Genomic DNA, 16,284 nt, shown 5'->3' with positions numbered 1-16,284 from the left:
AAAGAATAACATTCAGTCATTGTTCAAAAATAAATACCATGAAGTGGATGAGCCTTGAAAATATTAGCTGAAGTAAAATTACCCAAACACAAAAGGGCTACATATTGTTGACTATATATATATAAAATACCCCAAATAGGCACATCCATGAAGACAGAATTTAGAAGACAAAATCCATGGTTTGTTACCTTTAATGTATTATTGTCTCTTATAATTTATATTCATGTTTTATTTCTTTTCTCTTTTTCTCTCTGATCCAGTTGGGCAGTTTTGTCAAGGCGACTGATCTACTAAAAAAACAGGTTTAGATTCTATTGATTTTATTTGGTTTTTTTGTATTTTCTATTTCATTGATTTCTACTCTGAAGTAAGTTTCTTGGAAAAATTGGCCACTCATATTCATATATATCTTTACCTTTTCTTCTTTTATTTTGCTTTGTTTGTAAGTTGACATTTTATCAGTGTATGAGTTTATGGGTACAATGTAATGTTAATACTTTATGAATTCAGTGTTAGTATACTTAAATCCAACTGCAAATCTATCTATCATGTCAAATACCTCTTTTTTTGTGTAAGAACATTTGAAGTTTACTGTCTAAATGTTTTTGAAATGTACAATTCTTAATTTTAACTAAGTTCGACAAGCTGTGCAATAGATATTTTAAAAACCATGTCTCACGTGTCTGAGATTTTGTGCCGTATGGCCATGGTCTCCCCATCTTCCTGATTTCTAGCTTCTGTACTCCTTCACTCCACTCTCTTCCTGTTTGATTGTTTGAAATGCCAAGTGGCTCTGCTTTACTTACACTTTTGTGTTTTGTGCCTGCAGATACATCACAGTGTTAATCAGTGATTTTTGATTTTAGTTTAAAAACCTCCCTTGACAGGTTGCACAAAGGCAAGTATAATGGTGATAAGCTCCCTAAATCTACTTTTGTCTGGGAAAGTTGTTTATTCTGACTTTTGTAAGGTAGTTTTGTGACATTGTTGGTTGGTAGAATTTGCATTAGGCAGTTTGACTTCATCTTCCTACTTTCTTTCAACAAGCCGAGTTCTTGCTGAGGTGTCAGTTGAATGTTGTAGTGGCATTTCTTGGTATGCTATATGCTTTTTATTATCTCTGCTCCCATAATTTCTTCTCCTGCTTTAATATTTTTGTGTGTATGCGTGTGCTTGGGTTCAAACTAGGACCTCAAGTATGCTGGTCAAACACTCTACCACTAGTTCTTGGTTTGAATTTTTGACTGTATGTTCACCATTTCATGTACTCCTTTGGGGTTTGCTTTTTCTGAGACATCTCCTTGTTTTTGGTATCAGGCTCTTGGCACACATTCCCCAACTAGAGAACTTTTCGGCAGTATTTTAAAATTATTCTCTCTGGCTACTCATCTCTATTTCTTCCTTCTGCAGCTTCTATAATGAAATAGATTCTGTGTCCTGACAGCGTTCCACAATTCCATATACTTTATCCATTCTTCAATATATTTTCTTTTGAGTCCACTTCAAAGTTCTAATTACTATTTGTCTTTAATGTTTCTACTATTGAGGATGTCACTGAATTTTTTCACTTTAGTCCTAGCATCATTCAACTTCAGGAATTTTCTCTAGTTTTCTTTCTATTTCTTTGAGCAACTTTTTCCTTTTATCATATGTTTTTTGAAATTCAGTTGAATTCTCTATGAATATTTCTTTTTAATTCACTGATCTTTTAAACTAAAAGAAGACAATTTATTTGGAGGTGGAGAAAAGGGGTAGGGAGAGAAAGAGGGAGACAGAGAGAGAGAGGGAGGGAGAGAGAGACACTCTGGACAAGTAGGGAATATTTGGCAAGACTGATACATTCAGGGTGGTATGGCTGTAGATGAGCAGGGGACATTTGAAAGGGAAATACACTGAGTTTTTTTCTGAGCATTATTCTGAATTATTCTTCAGTTATTTTTAGATTATTTCCATCATATAATTATCAGAAATTTATTAGTTTCCTTTGTAGTTGTGATAATTTCCTTATTGATCATAATCTGTATGACATTAGTAGTATTTTAGGAAGCTGTTCTTCTGGCTGTACTGGTTATTTTGCAGGTATCATCCTGATTTATAATTTAGTTTATTTTGTGTATTCTTGGAATATCTGATGTAAAAGAACTGACAGGTATGGCAAAAGGTGCCAAGAAACCAAGAAGAGACAGAGATCCAGGATTATGCAGAATGTAATTTTAATGAGAACTCATGGACTAAATTATAGTTATTGGTGGTGGAAAGATGACTGGATCACTGCAATTTTGCTAAAAGAAAGGAACTTATGTAGTAGTCAGATGAATATGGATGTCACCTTCACCTGAATGTATTGAAGCTAAGATCAAAGATCTCGGTATCTTCCAGGCCACAAGGCACAGTGTATGATGCATGGCACTGAATCCCAACCTGATGGATTTGTTTTACTTAAGATATGCTGCAAAACTGCAGAGAAAATGGACTGGGGTTACTCAGGGGCTTCATGGGAGTTACCACTTGCTATGCCCATGGTGAAATCCAGCCGGATCACTACACTGTGATTCAGGAAGGGCAACCCATTACCACCCATGCAGGCAGGGTCTGTCGTGAGCTCTTCTGGTGGCTGGTCCACACTCTGTACTTCAATGTCAGATGTGGTAGCTGCTCGGGTTCCACTGTCTCATGAAACAATTCTACAGCCATCCACCAAGTAGAGCTGCTGGGTGAATATGGCAGTGGCATCTGATGAGGCTGGTTACAGTGTGTAAACCTGGCCAGGCAGCTGTGCTCTTTGAGATCTTCCATTGACAAGGCTGTAGTCTGTCAGAGATAAGGTGCGCTTGGAGTTGTTTCTGCATCTTCTATCATGTTGTCTTGATCCACAAATTTGTTTTCTTTTTGCAGATCCAATGCTGTTTTTGTTACTGTAGCATTGTGGTATAATTTGAAGTCTGGGATTGTGATGCCTCCTGTGTTTCTGTTTTTGTCAAGAATTCTTTTGCTATTCTAGGTCTCTTCTGGTTCAATATAAATTTTAGAGTTATTTTCTCTGGTTTTGTGAAGAATGAGTGGTATTTTGATTGGGATTGAATTATATATATACCAATTTTTGAAATTTAGCCATTTTGACTGTATCGATTCTGCTATTCTATTTACTACTGCTACTGTTTCTCCTCTTCCTTCCCGTCCTCCTCCTCTTCCTCCTTATCCTCATCCTTCTCCTCCTCCTCTTCCTCTTTTTCTTCTTCTTTTATTTTGTCTTTAAGGCAGGGTCTTGTTGTGCAGTTCAGGCTGGCCTTGAGCTCACTTTGTAGCCCAGGCTGGTCTCAAAAGTTGCAATAATCCTTTTGCCTCAGCCTTCTGAGTGCTGGCATTACAGGTATGTGCCACAACACTTGGCTTTGCCTTTCCATTTTCTGATAACCTCTTTGTTCTTTTTCATAATACCATAGTTTTCATTGTAGAGGCTTTTCACTTCTTTTTAACAAATGGTGCTAGGAAAACTATCTACTCACATGTCAAAGATTGAATTTAGACTGATATCTATTAGCATACACTACATTATAAATGGATCAAAGATCTAAGTATTAAAACAAATACTTAATGTGCTAAATGACAATATAGGTAAAACTCTTGAAAACATTGGCATAGGTAAAGAATTTCTGAACAGAACCTCAGTTGTACAAGAAATAATACCAGAAATCAACAAATGGGATAACATCGAGCACAAAGCTTCTGCATAGCAAAGGAAACCACCAAGAGGGTGAAAATACAACCCACAGAATAGGGAAATACTTTATCAGCTTTGTCTCTGATAAAGGAGTAACATCTAGAAATATACATAGAACTCAAAAGAATTAGCCTGCCTAATTTAAAAACTTTATCCCAAAATGGGCATCTGAAAGAATAGATACTTTCCAGGTGGAGAAATACAAACAATCAATAAATATATTTAAAAAAATCACTGGCCATCTGAGAAATGCAAATTCAAACAGCACTGAGATTTCATCTCACTCCAGAAAGAATGGCCATAATCAAGAAATCAGTAACAAATGTTAGAGAACCTGTGTAAAGGATTTCTTTTCTCCTGTGTCCTCTACAGCATGTTATTATTTGATTTCTTGATTATGATCTTTCTTGGTGGGTTATGGTAGAATTTCAGTGTTGTTTTGATTTGCTTTTCTCTTAATGGTGGCAATGTTGAGCATTTCTTTTTTTAAAATTTTATTTAGAATGTAGTAAAAATACAACAGAACAAGATAAAACAAAGCCAATTGAGACAATGTAGTGACATCAGTACTGAACCAGCAGGATACTGGAATAGTAGTAGTAGGTACTACAGTATATCTCATTATTTTCACAATAGTTGTCCAGTCAATTAGGTATAGAGAAATCAAACCAATTCAGACCATTGTAAAACCAATTGAAGGAGAATATTGAATAGAGCATAACAATCATTACAAAACATAACAGTGAAAATAACCTTTGCCTTCAAACAGAACATTAGAAGGAATCCTCCTTATTTTCTACATTGCATGTGGTCAACCTCCCAAGAGATGCTCAGGACTCTGTCCCCAGCTGCTGATGGGGTAGGGTGGGGGAGATGTTTGATTCTCAGCTCAAGGGAACAGCTGACTGCTTCTCTGCCCGGCTGGCCCCAGGGGGCTCTTACAAGAGGGCAGGCCATGTTGAGCATTTCTTCACAAATTTATTGACTACTTGTACTTCCTTTTTATGAAGTATATATTCACTTTGTTGCCCTATTTTCTGATTGAGTTTTATTTTGGGGGATATGATTGTTTTGAGTTCTTTATATATTCTAGATATTTGTCCTCTGTCTGAGAAATAGCTGACTGTATTTTTCTCCCAGTTCCTAGTTTATCTTTTCACTCTGTTGCTTGTTTCTTTTGCTGTGCAGAAGCTTTTTAAAAATTTTTTTTGAAAGTAGTAAAATACAACAGAATAAGACAGAATAAAGCCAACTGAGGCTGTGTAGTGAAATTGGTACAGAATTTCCTAGTAGGTTATTGGGATAACAGTAATAGGTATCACAGTATATTTTGTTATCTTTACAATAGTTGTTCTTTCAATCATGTATATCAGTCACATATATAAAATGAAATACAGAACATTATAGAACTTATCAAAATAGAATATTGAATAGAGCAGTACCCTTAATCAGAATAAAGCAAAACAGTAATAGAAATATTTGTCTTCAAAGAGATGGTAGAAGGAAATCCCCCTTATTTGCTATGGTCAACCTCCTAAGAAATGCTCAGATTTCTGGTTCCCATTTGCTAATGCGGGGACAGGGGATGGAGGATAGGGGAAGTGGGATGTTTGACTCTAGGCCGTGCACCAGTAGGTTCACTATTGCTTAACAGGGAGGCAGGCTGGTTGCTTGGTTTCCCAGCATCCCAAGTTCCAACATGGTATGGATCTCAGAAGACACTGGTGATTCTCCCTCTGGAGGGGCCGTAGTCTGTGTATACCACAGCCACTTACAAGGGAAGTGATCTGCTTGCTACATGGTACAGACATCAGGAGACACTGGTGGTTCTCCCCTTGGAAGGGGCACAGTCGTGCAGAAGCTTTTTAATTGTATACAATCTCATGTGTTGCTTCTCAGTACTGTTTCCTGTGCAATCAGGGTTCTGTTCAAAAGTCCTTACCTACACCTATGACATCAAGAGTTTTTGTTTAAGGTTCTTTTTTTTGTACTAGGGATTGAACTCATGACCGTGCATTTGTCAGGCAGGCGATTATGCTGCTGAGCTAAATCCCTGGCCCCTACATCAAGAGTTTTACCTGCTTTGTCATCCTGCAGGTTGTGTTTCTGTTTTCAGATTTAGTTTTTTTGATCTGTTTTAGTTTAATACGTGAGTCTAACTTTAACCATCTGTATGTAGATGGCTAGTTTTCCTAAAACCACTTATTAAAGAGATTCTCTTTTCTCCAGGATGTGTTTTTGGCCGCTTTGTTAAAGATCAAGTGGTTGAATGTGTTTTTAAAAATCCATTACATTACTGTGTCTTTTTATTGGAGAATTTAAATCATTTACATTTCAAGTAATCTTGATAGGCAAAGAATTACTTACTATTGCCATTTTGTTAGTTGTTTTGTAGCTGTATTTTAGAGGCTTTGCTTCTTTCTTCCTTTTTCCTGTCTTCTTTTATGATTGGGTGGGTTTCTGTAATGGTATGCTTTGAGTCCTCTTTATTTTTATTTTGTACTTCAAGGAAGAAGTTTTGTGTTATGCTTACTGTAAGGCAGGCATAAAACACTTTGTATTTGATGGTTTTCATTGACTAATTTTAAGATAGCCATTTAATATTATTTGCTATTATTATTATATTCTTCTAGTGATGATGATCTCCCTAAGTTTTTGTCTGCCTGAGAAAATTTTGATTGCTTCTCATCTATGAAGACAATTTTGTTGGGTAAAATATTCCTGGCCTGAAAAATTTCTTGTGGAGATCCACTGACATATGTATTAACTGTTTTGTATGTGATGTGTCTATCGATGCTGGAAAAATTTTGCTGTATCTTTGTTTTTTGACAGCTTAAGAACTACATGATTTATTGGACTACTCTTTTGGGTTGAATTCACTGGAGACTTCTGTGTGCATTGCTTTTGGGTGTTAGCATTTATCTGCTCATGAGTTACTACATTTTCAGCCACTAACCTTTAAATATGCCCTTTTGGTTCTCTTTTATTTGCCTGCAACTCTTACAATGCAAGAGTTTGGTTTTTGATGGTGTCATTATATACACAGTTTCCTCCCCCTCCTTTTTGTTATTTTTCTTTTTGTTCCTCTGACTAAATAATTCTAAGTATAGGGGTCTACCACTTCACTGAGTCATGCTTCTTAGTTGATTCTACTATCTCAATTTTGTATTAATTTGTCAGATGAGTCATTTTATTATTAATTTCTACAATTATTTCCTGTTGGTTTTTCCTTTTTTGGTAGCACTTGGTGCTGAACTAGGGCCTTTATACTGAGCTGTCTCCCCAGCCTTTGTTATCATTTTTAATCTTGATACCAACCACGTGCTCAGGATGGCCTCAATTTGTGATTCTCCTGCTGCAGTCTTCTCTATTGCATGGATTGCACACTTGTGCCACCATGCCTGGCCTCTTTGGTGCTTCTTTGTTATTTGTACTTTTGCCTAACTTGTTCCTGTTTCTCTGTGTTGTTTTCCAAATTTCATTAATCTTTTAAGTCCATAGTTCTTATAGTTCAGGAATTCTCAATTGGAGAGTTTTCTGAGATCCTGATCAGTCACTTCATAGATCTCCATTCTTTTTTGAAGAAGAATTCAAATCTTGGAAAATGCTCTTTGACTAAAAACTTAGCACAAACATAAATTTTCATCAAAAGAGTTCTGGAGCGTGTACATTTCTCCATCTTTGTTTCCAATGACAACACTATCTTTTTGTGACCCTTACAGTTTTTGAATCGCTTGCAATCTGATGAGGAGAGAGTGATGTTGGAGAGTGTGTGGCTATGTACCTGTATGTTGAGGGTGTGTGCTTGTTTGTGGTGTCGTAGGTCCTAAATAGGGGATTTTATTTTATTTGCCTTAGTGTTTTCACTATTACAAGTTTGTAGTACATAATGATCCCATTCACAGCGGGGACACAGTCCATGTACCTACACAAGGCATCTAAATTCCTCTGTAGTCCTTCACCCTCCTGGTTCCCCTCCCTCCCTCAATGTCTTGCTCTCCTTACTGGGGATTTTAATGATTCTCTGCCATGAGAAAGCATCTTTATGTCCGTCCAGAGGAACAGTAATCAGAAAGGAGATTAACTGTGTTAGTCAGGATGGCACATTGTCTTCCAGGACAACATGAAAATGATTTTAATGGGAAAAATCATAGTGATTCCCAGTGTTCTGCAGTGATTGGTGAGTTACAGTAGAAGTGGTGACTGGGTTCCGCTGGAAGGAACCAGTTCCAGTCTGTGACTCTGGGCAGTCTTAGCTCAGGATCTTTAAGTGGGGGTGGGGGGGTGGGGGGAGTGGGGGTGTCCAGTTAGCAGCAAAGATCTTTGCTTCTTCCATTTCTTTAATGTTACGGCTCCAATCCAAAAATTCTGATTCAGATTGAGCTATCTGTGGTTAAATGCCAGGCCTCCCACCAGGATAACGTGTTTCAATTTCTATTTTGTTGGCAGTGCTTGAGACTGAACCCAGGACCATCACACTGAGCAACACCCCAGCCTACTTTATTATTATTACTATTTTGAAACAATGTCTTGGTAAATTGCTAAATGTTGGGCCTGTGCTTGAACCTGATAATATCTTGCATCACTCTTTCAGACTACTAGGATTTATGTGCCAGCTACCATGACTGTTGATTCCTTCTTTCAGTAGTATGTGGCATTGTTATGGTTTATACATTGTGTCAACTTGAGAAATTTAGAAGTTTAACTAAGAAACTCAACAGGAAGCCAGGGTTCTGAGTTGGTAAACATCCTCAGCCTGAACAAGAAGGCAAGGAGATTTTATGAGTGCTACAACCACCCTGGAGGGGACAGGATGGCCTGTTTACAACATAGGGAAGGAAAAGAGGCTTGCTCTTCCCCGTCTTCTCTGGCTACCTTTGCTGTCTTCAGCCACCTTGAAGTGTTTCCCCTGTGTTATGCCACTCTGCCTTCAAGCCATCTGATTACAGATGGAAACCTCCACAAATTGTGGCTAAATAAAACTTTCCTTCTTTAATTTTGGGTGTCAGATGTTTTGTCCTAGCAATGAGAGAAAAATAACCAAGACAGGCATATTTTAATTTTTATTTAAGGTGCTTTTTCTTTTCTTTCTTTTTTTTAAGTTTTTACATTGTACATTGTTATCTTCAAAGTAGTGACATGTTGTGGAAGACTTAAACCAAAAACATTCTTACAAAAAAGGAATGAACAACAACAACAAAAAAAAACCAATCTTTCTTTTCAGTGAACTAAGACAAATTGCTAGTATCTAGACATGGGGTTTTCAATTTTGTATCTTTTTTGAAAAGAACTATTCCTACTTTTGATGTTTTTAAAGTGTTTTCCTAGTGTTTATTTCAGTTCTTTCTACTCTTTTTTTTCTTATTTCTGCTAATTCTAAGATTAGTTTACTAATTTGTTCTTCTTTTTATCTTTTTTGCATTTCTGAGAAGTGAACCTGGGCCTATGCACCGAGCTACAATACCAACTCTATTATTTTGAGAGGGATCTTATTAAGATACTCAGGCTGGGCTCTAATCTGTGATCTTTCCACCTCAGTCTTCCAGAGTGCTGGGATTATAGGCACAAGCCACTATATCTGCCTTCACTCTTCTTTTGGTTGTGTGGGATATATTTTAATTTTTAAATTTAAGATATTTTTTCTTCTTTTATAGGTATTTATAGCTGAAACTGACATTTTAAATTTTATATACTATCTTTTGTGGTCTGTTGTGTTTCCAATTTAACTTGATTTAAGGTCTTTCTTAATTGTTTTTTTTTTGTTTTTTCCTGGACCCATCCTTTAGTCTGAAAATATTTATGAGTATGTAAATTATCTGAAATTCATCTGGTGTTTCTTTCTAGTTTTAGAGGACTATGGTCAGAAAACATATTAGATTCAATTTGAATCTACTTATATTTTCTCTCTTTTTTTCCTTACCTCATGATCTATCATATATTACAATCATAATGTTCTGTGAGCCCTTGATAGAAGGAAGTCTTCTATTATTGAATGTGATGTCCCACATCTGTTATGTCCCTTTGTTCTAATGTGTGTTTAGGTCGAAGTCTTCCATATTAGCTTTTGTAGTCTTTGGAAAAGGGGTAAAGGGGGAGGAGCAAAGATGGCGGATAGATAACAACTGGCTATAGGGGCTCCCTGAGATAGTCAACTTAGAATTCAACATAATACAGAGTGGGGAGCCTCAAACAGAGGGAGATGAATTCTCTTGTCCCAAGAAGATATCAAGGTGAGAAGAACCAACCAAACATACAGTGCCTGTGCTATTATTGGAACAGCTAAAGGTTCAGTGTTGCTGTAATGGGCGACTTGCTGACCATCTGAGGTCCTGCCATGACTTGCCGAGGTCCCACTGTGATTGCCAAGGTTGTGCCGTGACTTGCTCAACTTGCCAAGGTCCTGCCGTGACTTGCTGAGTCATTCCAAGGTCTTGCCGCTTCGACTCACTGGAGGTGGAGTTACATTGAGTTCTGGAGTCAGCGAGCTGAACAGAAGGCTGAGTTAGCAGGGTGCCTACATCGACCTGTGGTGAGTGACGGGAGTGAAGCCATTCTATAGAAAGGGGGCCTCTGGCAGACAACATTCTGGGACTAGGCAGGACTGGCAAGTACAAGGGGCAGCAGTAACTTCAGTCACTTGTTCCCTTCCTGAACAGGATTGGTGGAGTGAGCTAGGTCTGGGTCAAGTGACCTGGCTGAGACTTAATAGGTTATCTGAAATTAAGTCCCTACAGCGATGTTGCACATGCTAACCCAGTGAAACCTCAGAAATTTGACTGACCCAGAGGGGAGGCAGGGGCTGGGGATTTAGCTCAGCGGCATAAGCGCCTGCCTTGCAAGCAGGCAGTCGTGAGTTCGATCCCTGGTACCGATAAAAAGGAAAAAGGAAAAAGACCAAAAAAAAAAAAAAAAAAAAAAAAAGTCAGTCAGAGGGGAGGCGGCGCAAAGTAATGCAGTGCAGGTCACAGAAGCTTGACTGATCCGGAGGGGAGGGACCAACATATGCTGTCCCTGTCTGCAATTCACTGGGAAGGGTCATTTAGTCAACACACTTCAGAAGAATTGTAACCAACAAAGAAAGAAACTGGGGCCTCCTGGAAGAAGCAAAAAAGATGGAAAGAGGAAGCAACAACAAAAAATCCCCAGGTCCCATCCTTGAGAACATTGACCCATGACAGGTAAATACAAAGGAGGATGAGAACAACAAACATGCAATATCAGACACAGCACCAGTGGACATAAAGAGATATGTTTGGGACCTCATAGATGAGTTCAAAAGTGAATTATTTAGCCAAGTAAAGCAAGATATAAGAAGATTAATAAAAGAGATGCTAAGCACCCCTTGAACAGACACAGACGGAAGGGAGGAACAGCCAGGGTCTCAGCCAGGTCACGTGATCCAGGGCTATCTCACTCCATCAATCCCGTTCGGGAAGGGAACAACTGACTGAAGTAACTGCTGCACCTTGTATTTGTCAGTCCTGCCTAGTCCCAGAATGTTGTCTGCCAGAGCCCCCCTTTCTATGGAATGGCTCCACTCCCATCACTCACCGTCACAGAAAGGAGGAATTCAAACAAAGGAGAGAACCACTTGATGAAGAATATAAAAAAATATAGAGTACATGAAGCAGATTCAAAGAGATTAGCAGGAAATTAAAAACTCTATGGAAAGATGGCAAATCAGCTTGAAAGAAATTAAGGATAGACTATCCAAACTGGAGGACAATTTTGCAATGTGGGAGTATGAAAGGGAAAACTTTTTAAAAATAACAAGGAAACAAGCAGTAACAATGCAAAGTCTAGAAGACAACAAGAGGATCTATAACTTGAGAATAAAGAATGTGAATGAAGAATCTGGGTACAAACAAAGGAACTACAAAGGTTATTCACAGAAATAATTAAGGAAAACTTACCAAGCATAGGAAAAGGAAATGATATTCTGATATAGGAGGCATACAGAACCAGCTACCTACAGCCACCTACAGCCAGAGCTACACTCAGGCATATAATAATCAAGATCCCAGAAATTCAATATAAGAATAGAATATTAAAAGCTGTTAGAGACAAGAACAGATCACCTATAAAGAAAGGCCCATCAGAATAATAGCAGACTTCTCAGCACAAACATCAAGTCAAGAAGAGCCTGGAGATAAATATTCCAAGGCCTGAAAGAAAATAACCTCCATCCCAGATTGATATCCCTGCTAAACTGTCTCTAGAAATTAATGGAGAAAAAAGATGCTTCCAAGACAAAGAGGAACTTGGGAAATTCACAATCACCAATCCAACTCTACAGAGAATACTGCAAGGCATTCTAGAGGGAGAGAAAAGTACTAGGATTCCAGGAACAGTGGCAGAGAGGCCTCAATGAATGGAGCTGAAAACAGAATGAAGAAGATAAGCAGACAACTGTGGCAAAAAAGAGCATAACAGAAATGATGCATAGAAGATTTTATTCAAAACTGATATGATTGATAGTATCAAGTCTGAGAGTATAGGCGACTACACTGAAGATGACAAGATTCTACGATATACATTCTTGTTTGATAACTGCTGGTTTTTGAAGTTCTATACTATATACAAAGTTGTGTTTTTATTAATACTGTTACATACTGATATATTCAATTATACTCTATCTGATGATATAGCCAGTTCTATTGGACATAACAAGAGACAACACAGGAACCATGGTAGAACTCTTTGTACAGTGGTCTTATATGTTTATTTCGTTTCATGTGTTTATAGGAATATGTTTTGTTTTGTCTTGCTTTGTTTTGTTTCTCCATCTAATATAGAAAGGATAGAAATACATATTAAGACTCATGTATATGTAGAATCTATAAACAGTTTATGAGAACTGATCTTATGACACATGATGAAATGAGCAGATACTTTGAAGAAAAAGAGACACTAAAGTACCCGGTGCTGATCCTGGAGTGTCATAATGTGAAACCCAGCAATAGTATTATTCTTTGTACAGAGTGGTATTAGCCTGCTTGGGTTTATTCAATCTCAACATAATGGAAGACATGGATAACTGCATGTATGTTTAAGTGTATAGGATTGATAACAGATTTCTAAGTTTTTGTTGGATAGTTGAACAGAACTGGTTACAATCTCACTGTTTGAATCTCCACTTTATAAGCTCCACTTCAGTATCTTGAATAACTGTTTGTGAGATGACAATCTGTAATCATCATCTAGTGATTTCTTACTGTTTATTTTTTCTTTGAAATTATATATTATTTCTACCCATGTTCTGTTTTGTTTAGTCTTTCTTTAAATTAAATTTTAAAAAAAGACAAAACAAGAAAAGGGGGAAATGAAATTATTATTGTTATTGTAATTTAAATCTCCCTTCTAATCCTTTAATGCTGGCTTTTTATATTTACATGGTCTGTGTTGATTGCATACATGTTTTCATTTGTAAGTATTCATAATGAATCAACCCCTCTGTCATTATAGAGTGTCCTTCTCTGTCTCTCGTATAGTAATTGGCTGAAAATTGGTTCATCTGATAGACACACAGCATTTGTTCAGTTAGTATTGTATTTTTCAGTCCTCTCACTTTTGCTCTCCATGTGCTCTTGAATGGTGTTTTTTTTTTTGTAAAAGAAAATCATTAAGTCTTCTAAAAAATGCATTAAGTCTTCTAAAAATGAATTTTTATTGGAGAATTTAATGCATTTAATTTTAAAGTAATCATTAGTTGGTAAGGATGCATGGCTTCCTTTTTTGTTAGTTTTGTTCTGTCTATTTAACAGACACTTTTTTTCTTTATGTATGCCTTCCTTTATGGTTTGATGGTTTTATGGAGTGATTGTCTTGGAATCCTATTATTCTCCTGAGTTCTCTCCGGTTCTCTTTTTTATTATTTCTTTAAGCAACTTTCTCATTTTCATATATACATTGTCAAGTTTATTTGAAATTTATTTTTTGTGTCTCTGTAATTCACTGATGTTTTTTCTAAGCATTAACCTGAATTCCTTTTCCCTAATATTATAGATGTTCATTTCCATGCTATCAATTATCAGATGTCTATTATTTTCTTTCAAAGTGGTCATGATTCTCTTATTCTTCATAATCCTTGGATCTTCTTTACTCAAGTTAAGATCAAAGTTGTCAGCCACCTTCCTGGCCCAAGTGTCACAGGGTCTGACATATAGCAGTGGAGTCTTCCCTAATGGATTTATTTTACTGCAGTTTTCTGGGGATCTGTATAGAGAACACAGGCCAAGATTCCTAAGGGGCATCATGGCAGTTACCACTAATGATGGCTGCAGGGAGGTCCTGCTGGATCCTTGCACTGTGATTCAGGAAGGGCAGGCTCATCAGACCCCAGGTAGGGCCTCTTGTGAGTTCTTCTGGTGAGTGGGCTACTCACTTTTCTTTAACCTCAGGTGTGGTAGATATCAGAGCTCCACTGTCTAGGGAAACATCTATGCAATCATCCAGCAGGTGGCAGTGCTACCTGAGTATAACAATGGCTCCTGGTGAGGCTGATTACCAAGTGTGAAACTTAGCTGGGCATATCTGCTCTTTGGCATCAACAGTTGGCAAAGGTGTGTGGAAATAATTCTTGGATTCTCTGAAATCTGAGAATGAAAGTATGCTCCCCTGGGCAGGAACATTGTGTGGGCAGTGATCCTAGAAGGGGCAAATAGCAGCGGAGGAACAAACTAGATAAGTCTCACTCCTGTGCTTTCTTTCACAGCCAACTTAGGATGCAGTGGTTTATGAGTTTGGCAGGTATCTCTGGGCAGACCCCACACATGACAGCATACGTGAGCCTTTGCCCAGGTCTCCATGCTGGTCACTATACAACTGCCTGCTTTCTTTCTTTCTTTCTTTCTTTCTTTCTTTCTTTCTTTCTTTTGACTCTTTGTCTTCTACTTGTGCAATTCTCACTCCTTTGTTCCCTGTGAGGTGATACAGGAGTGGGCATCCTGGAAGCATCTTGGACATGCTAGAACAGCTGTGTGAAGGCCTCAGTTTTCTTCTCGAGATCATGGGCCCAAGAAAAGCCTCTACTGAGGAGCTGTGCAAAATTGGGGAGATGAAGTTGGCTTTCTCCCTTTCAAACTCAGATTTCATCAAGGTCTGTGACCACATAATTGGCTGCGGCTTGTGTGGTACTGATCATGCTTCAGCATTTCAGAGGCCTCCAAGGGTTGGGAATTGAAAGCAGGAACCTGAGATGGTGAACAGACTCATCCTAACAATAGTGCCTACCCATGCAGAGGTGCTCAGGATGATCAAGACAGCCCGTGAAGAGACAGGGCTAAGGGCCTTGCAGAGATTTCTTGGGAGCTGGGTTGCCAATTTTGTTCTGGGAAAAGAGTACTGTTTCACAAACTCTAGAAACAGAAACTCCAATGTACTTTTCAATTTTTCTGAAATCTCAAAGTACAAGTGCATTATGAAAGCTCTATTTTTAATGTCACATTATTACAGGCCAGGTTATAATTCTTTCTCAAACAAAGATCACAAATGATCCTTGTGTGGAAAGTCTGCCGATAGGAATTCCAACAAATGAAACTCAGTGATCATTACTGCTCTAAATAAACATTTTTAGTGAGTGTTGCTTCCTTTATTGACATGTGAATCTCCGCCCATTCTGTAGCAGATTTTGTTCCTGTATTATTCCACTCATTGCATCACACAGACTGTGTCTGAGCAGCTGGGTGGCTCTGGGCTGCAGTCCTCATGGCTCGTTCTTTGGACCCTCTTCCTCTGTGCCTGTGTCTGCTGCTGACATCAGGCTTTGCCTGGGCGGGCAGGCTGCTGGTGGTGCCCATGGACGGGAGCCACTGGTTCACCCTGCGCTCTGTGGTGGAGAAACTCATCCAGAGAGGACATGAGGTGGTTGCAGTCATGCCGGAGGCCAGTTGGCAACTTGGACAGTCACTGAACTGCACGGTAAAGAGTTATCCAACTTCTTTTACTCAGGAGGAGTTGGATCGTTCATTTCAGTTTTTTGCTGACACTCAATGGAAAATTTCTGAGGGAAGTATTTACTCTTTTGCAACAGGTTCATCCAAACGCTTTTTTGACATCACTTTTTCACGTTGTAGGAGTTTGTTTAGTGCAAACAAAATAGTGGAATATTTAAAAAAGACTTCTTTTGATGCAGTGTTAACAGATCCTTTTGATGTGTGTGGCTTAACTGTTGCCAAATATTTTTCGCTGCCATCTGTGGTCTTCGCCAGGGTAATATTTTGTCATCTTTTTGAAGAAGGTGCTCAGTGCCCCTCTGCTCCTTCTTATGTCCCCAGACTTTTCTCGGTGCTCTCAGATGTCATGACTTTCAAAGAGAGAGTGCAGAATATTTTTACCCACCTGGAGGAGCATTTAGTTTGCAATTATTTCTATAAAAATGCCTTAGAAATTGCTGCTGAAATTCTCCAAAGACCTGTTACCATATATGATCTGTTCAGCCAACCATCAGTGTGGCTGTTACGCACGGACTTTGTCTTCGACTTTCCCAGACCTGTGATGCCCAACATGGTCTTCGTTGGTGGAATCAACTGTCAAGAAGGAAGAAAGCCCTTACCCAAGGTACG

The 16,284-nt window shown here is 38.3% G+C and overlaps 1 protein-coding gene across 2 annotated transcripts in view; it reads left to right on the top strand.

Annotated features, from left to right (window-relative positions):
• Positions 1 to 16,284, top strand: part of LOC100731122 (UDP-glucuronosyltransferase 1-6) — a 206,490-nt gene that overhangs the window by 45,510 nt on the left and 144,696 nt on the right. Inside the window, exon 1 of one of the 2 annotated variants that reach the window (XM_063237069.1) lies at positions 15,386 to 16,279. The exons of the other annotated variant lie outside the window; for it this stretch is intronic. Within the exon in view, the coding sequence (XP_063093139.1) occupies positions 15,428 to 16,279 (852 nt within the window). The 5' untranslated portion in view covers positions 15,386 to 15,427. Of the gene's footprint in view, positions 1 to 15,385; positions 16,280 to 16,284 lie in introns of those variants that run through there. 2 annotated transcript variants of the gene reach the window in all.

This window comes from Cavia porcellus, unplaced genomic scaffold (assembly GCF_034190915.1).
Source record: "Cavia porcellus strain 051 isolate PalLab524CR breed Dunkin Hartley unplaced genomic scaffold, mCavPor4.1 scaffold_26, whole genome shotgun sequence".
NCBI classification, from domain to species: domain Eukaryota; kingdom Metazoa; phylum Chordata; class Mammalia; order Rodentia; family Caviidae; genus Cavia; species Cavia porcellus.
This window is presented reverse-complemented; position numbering and strand designations above follow the sequence as displayed.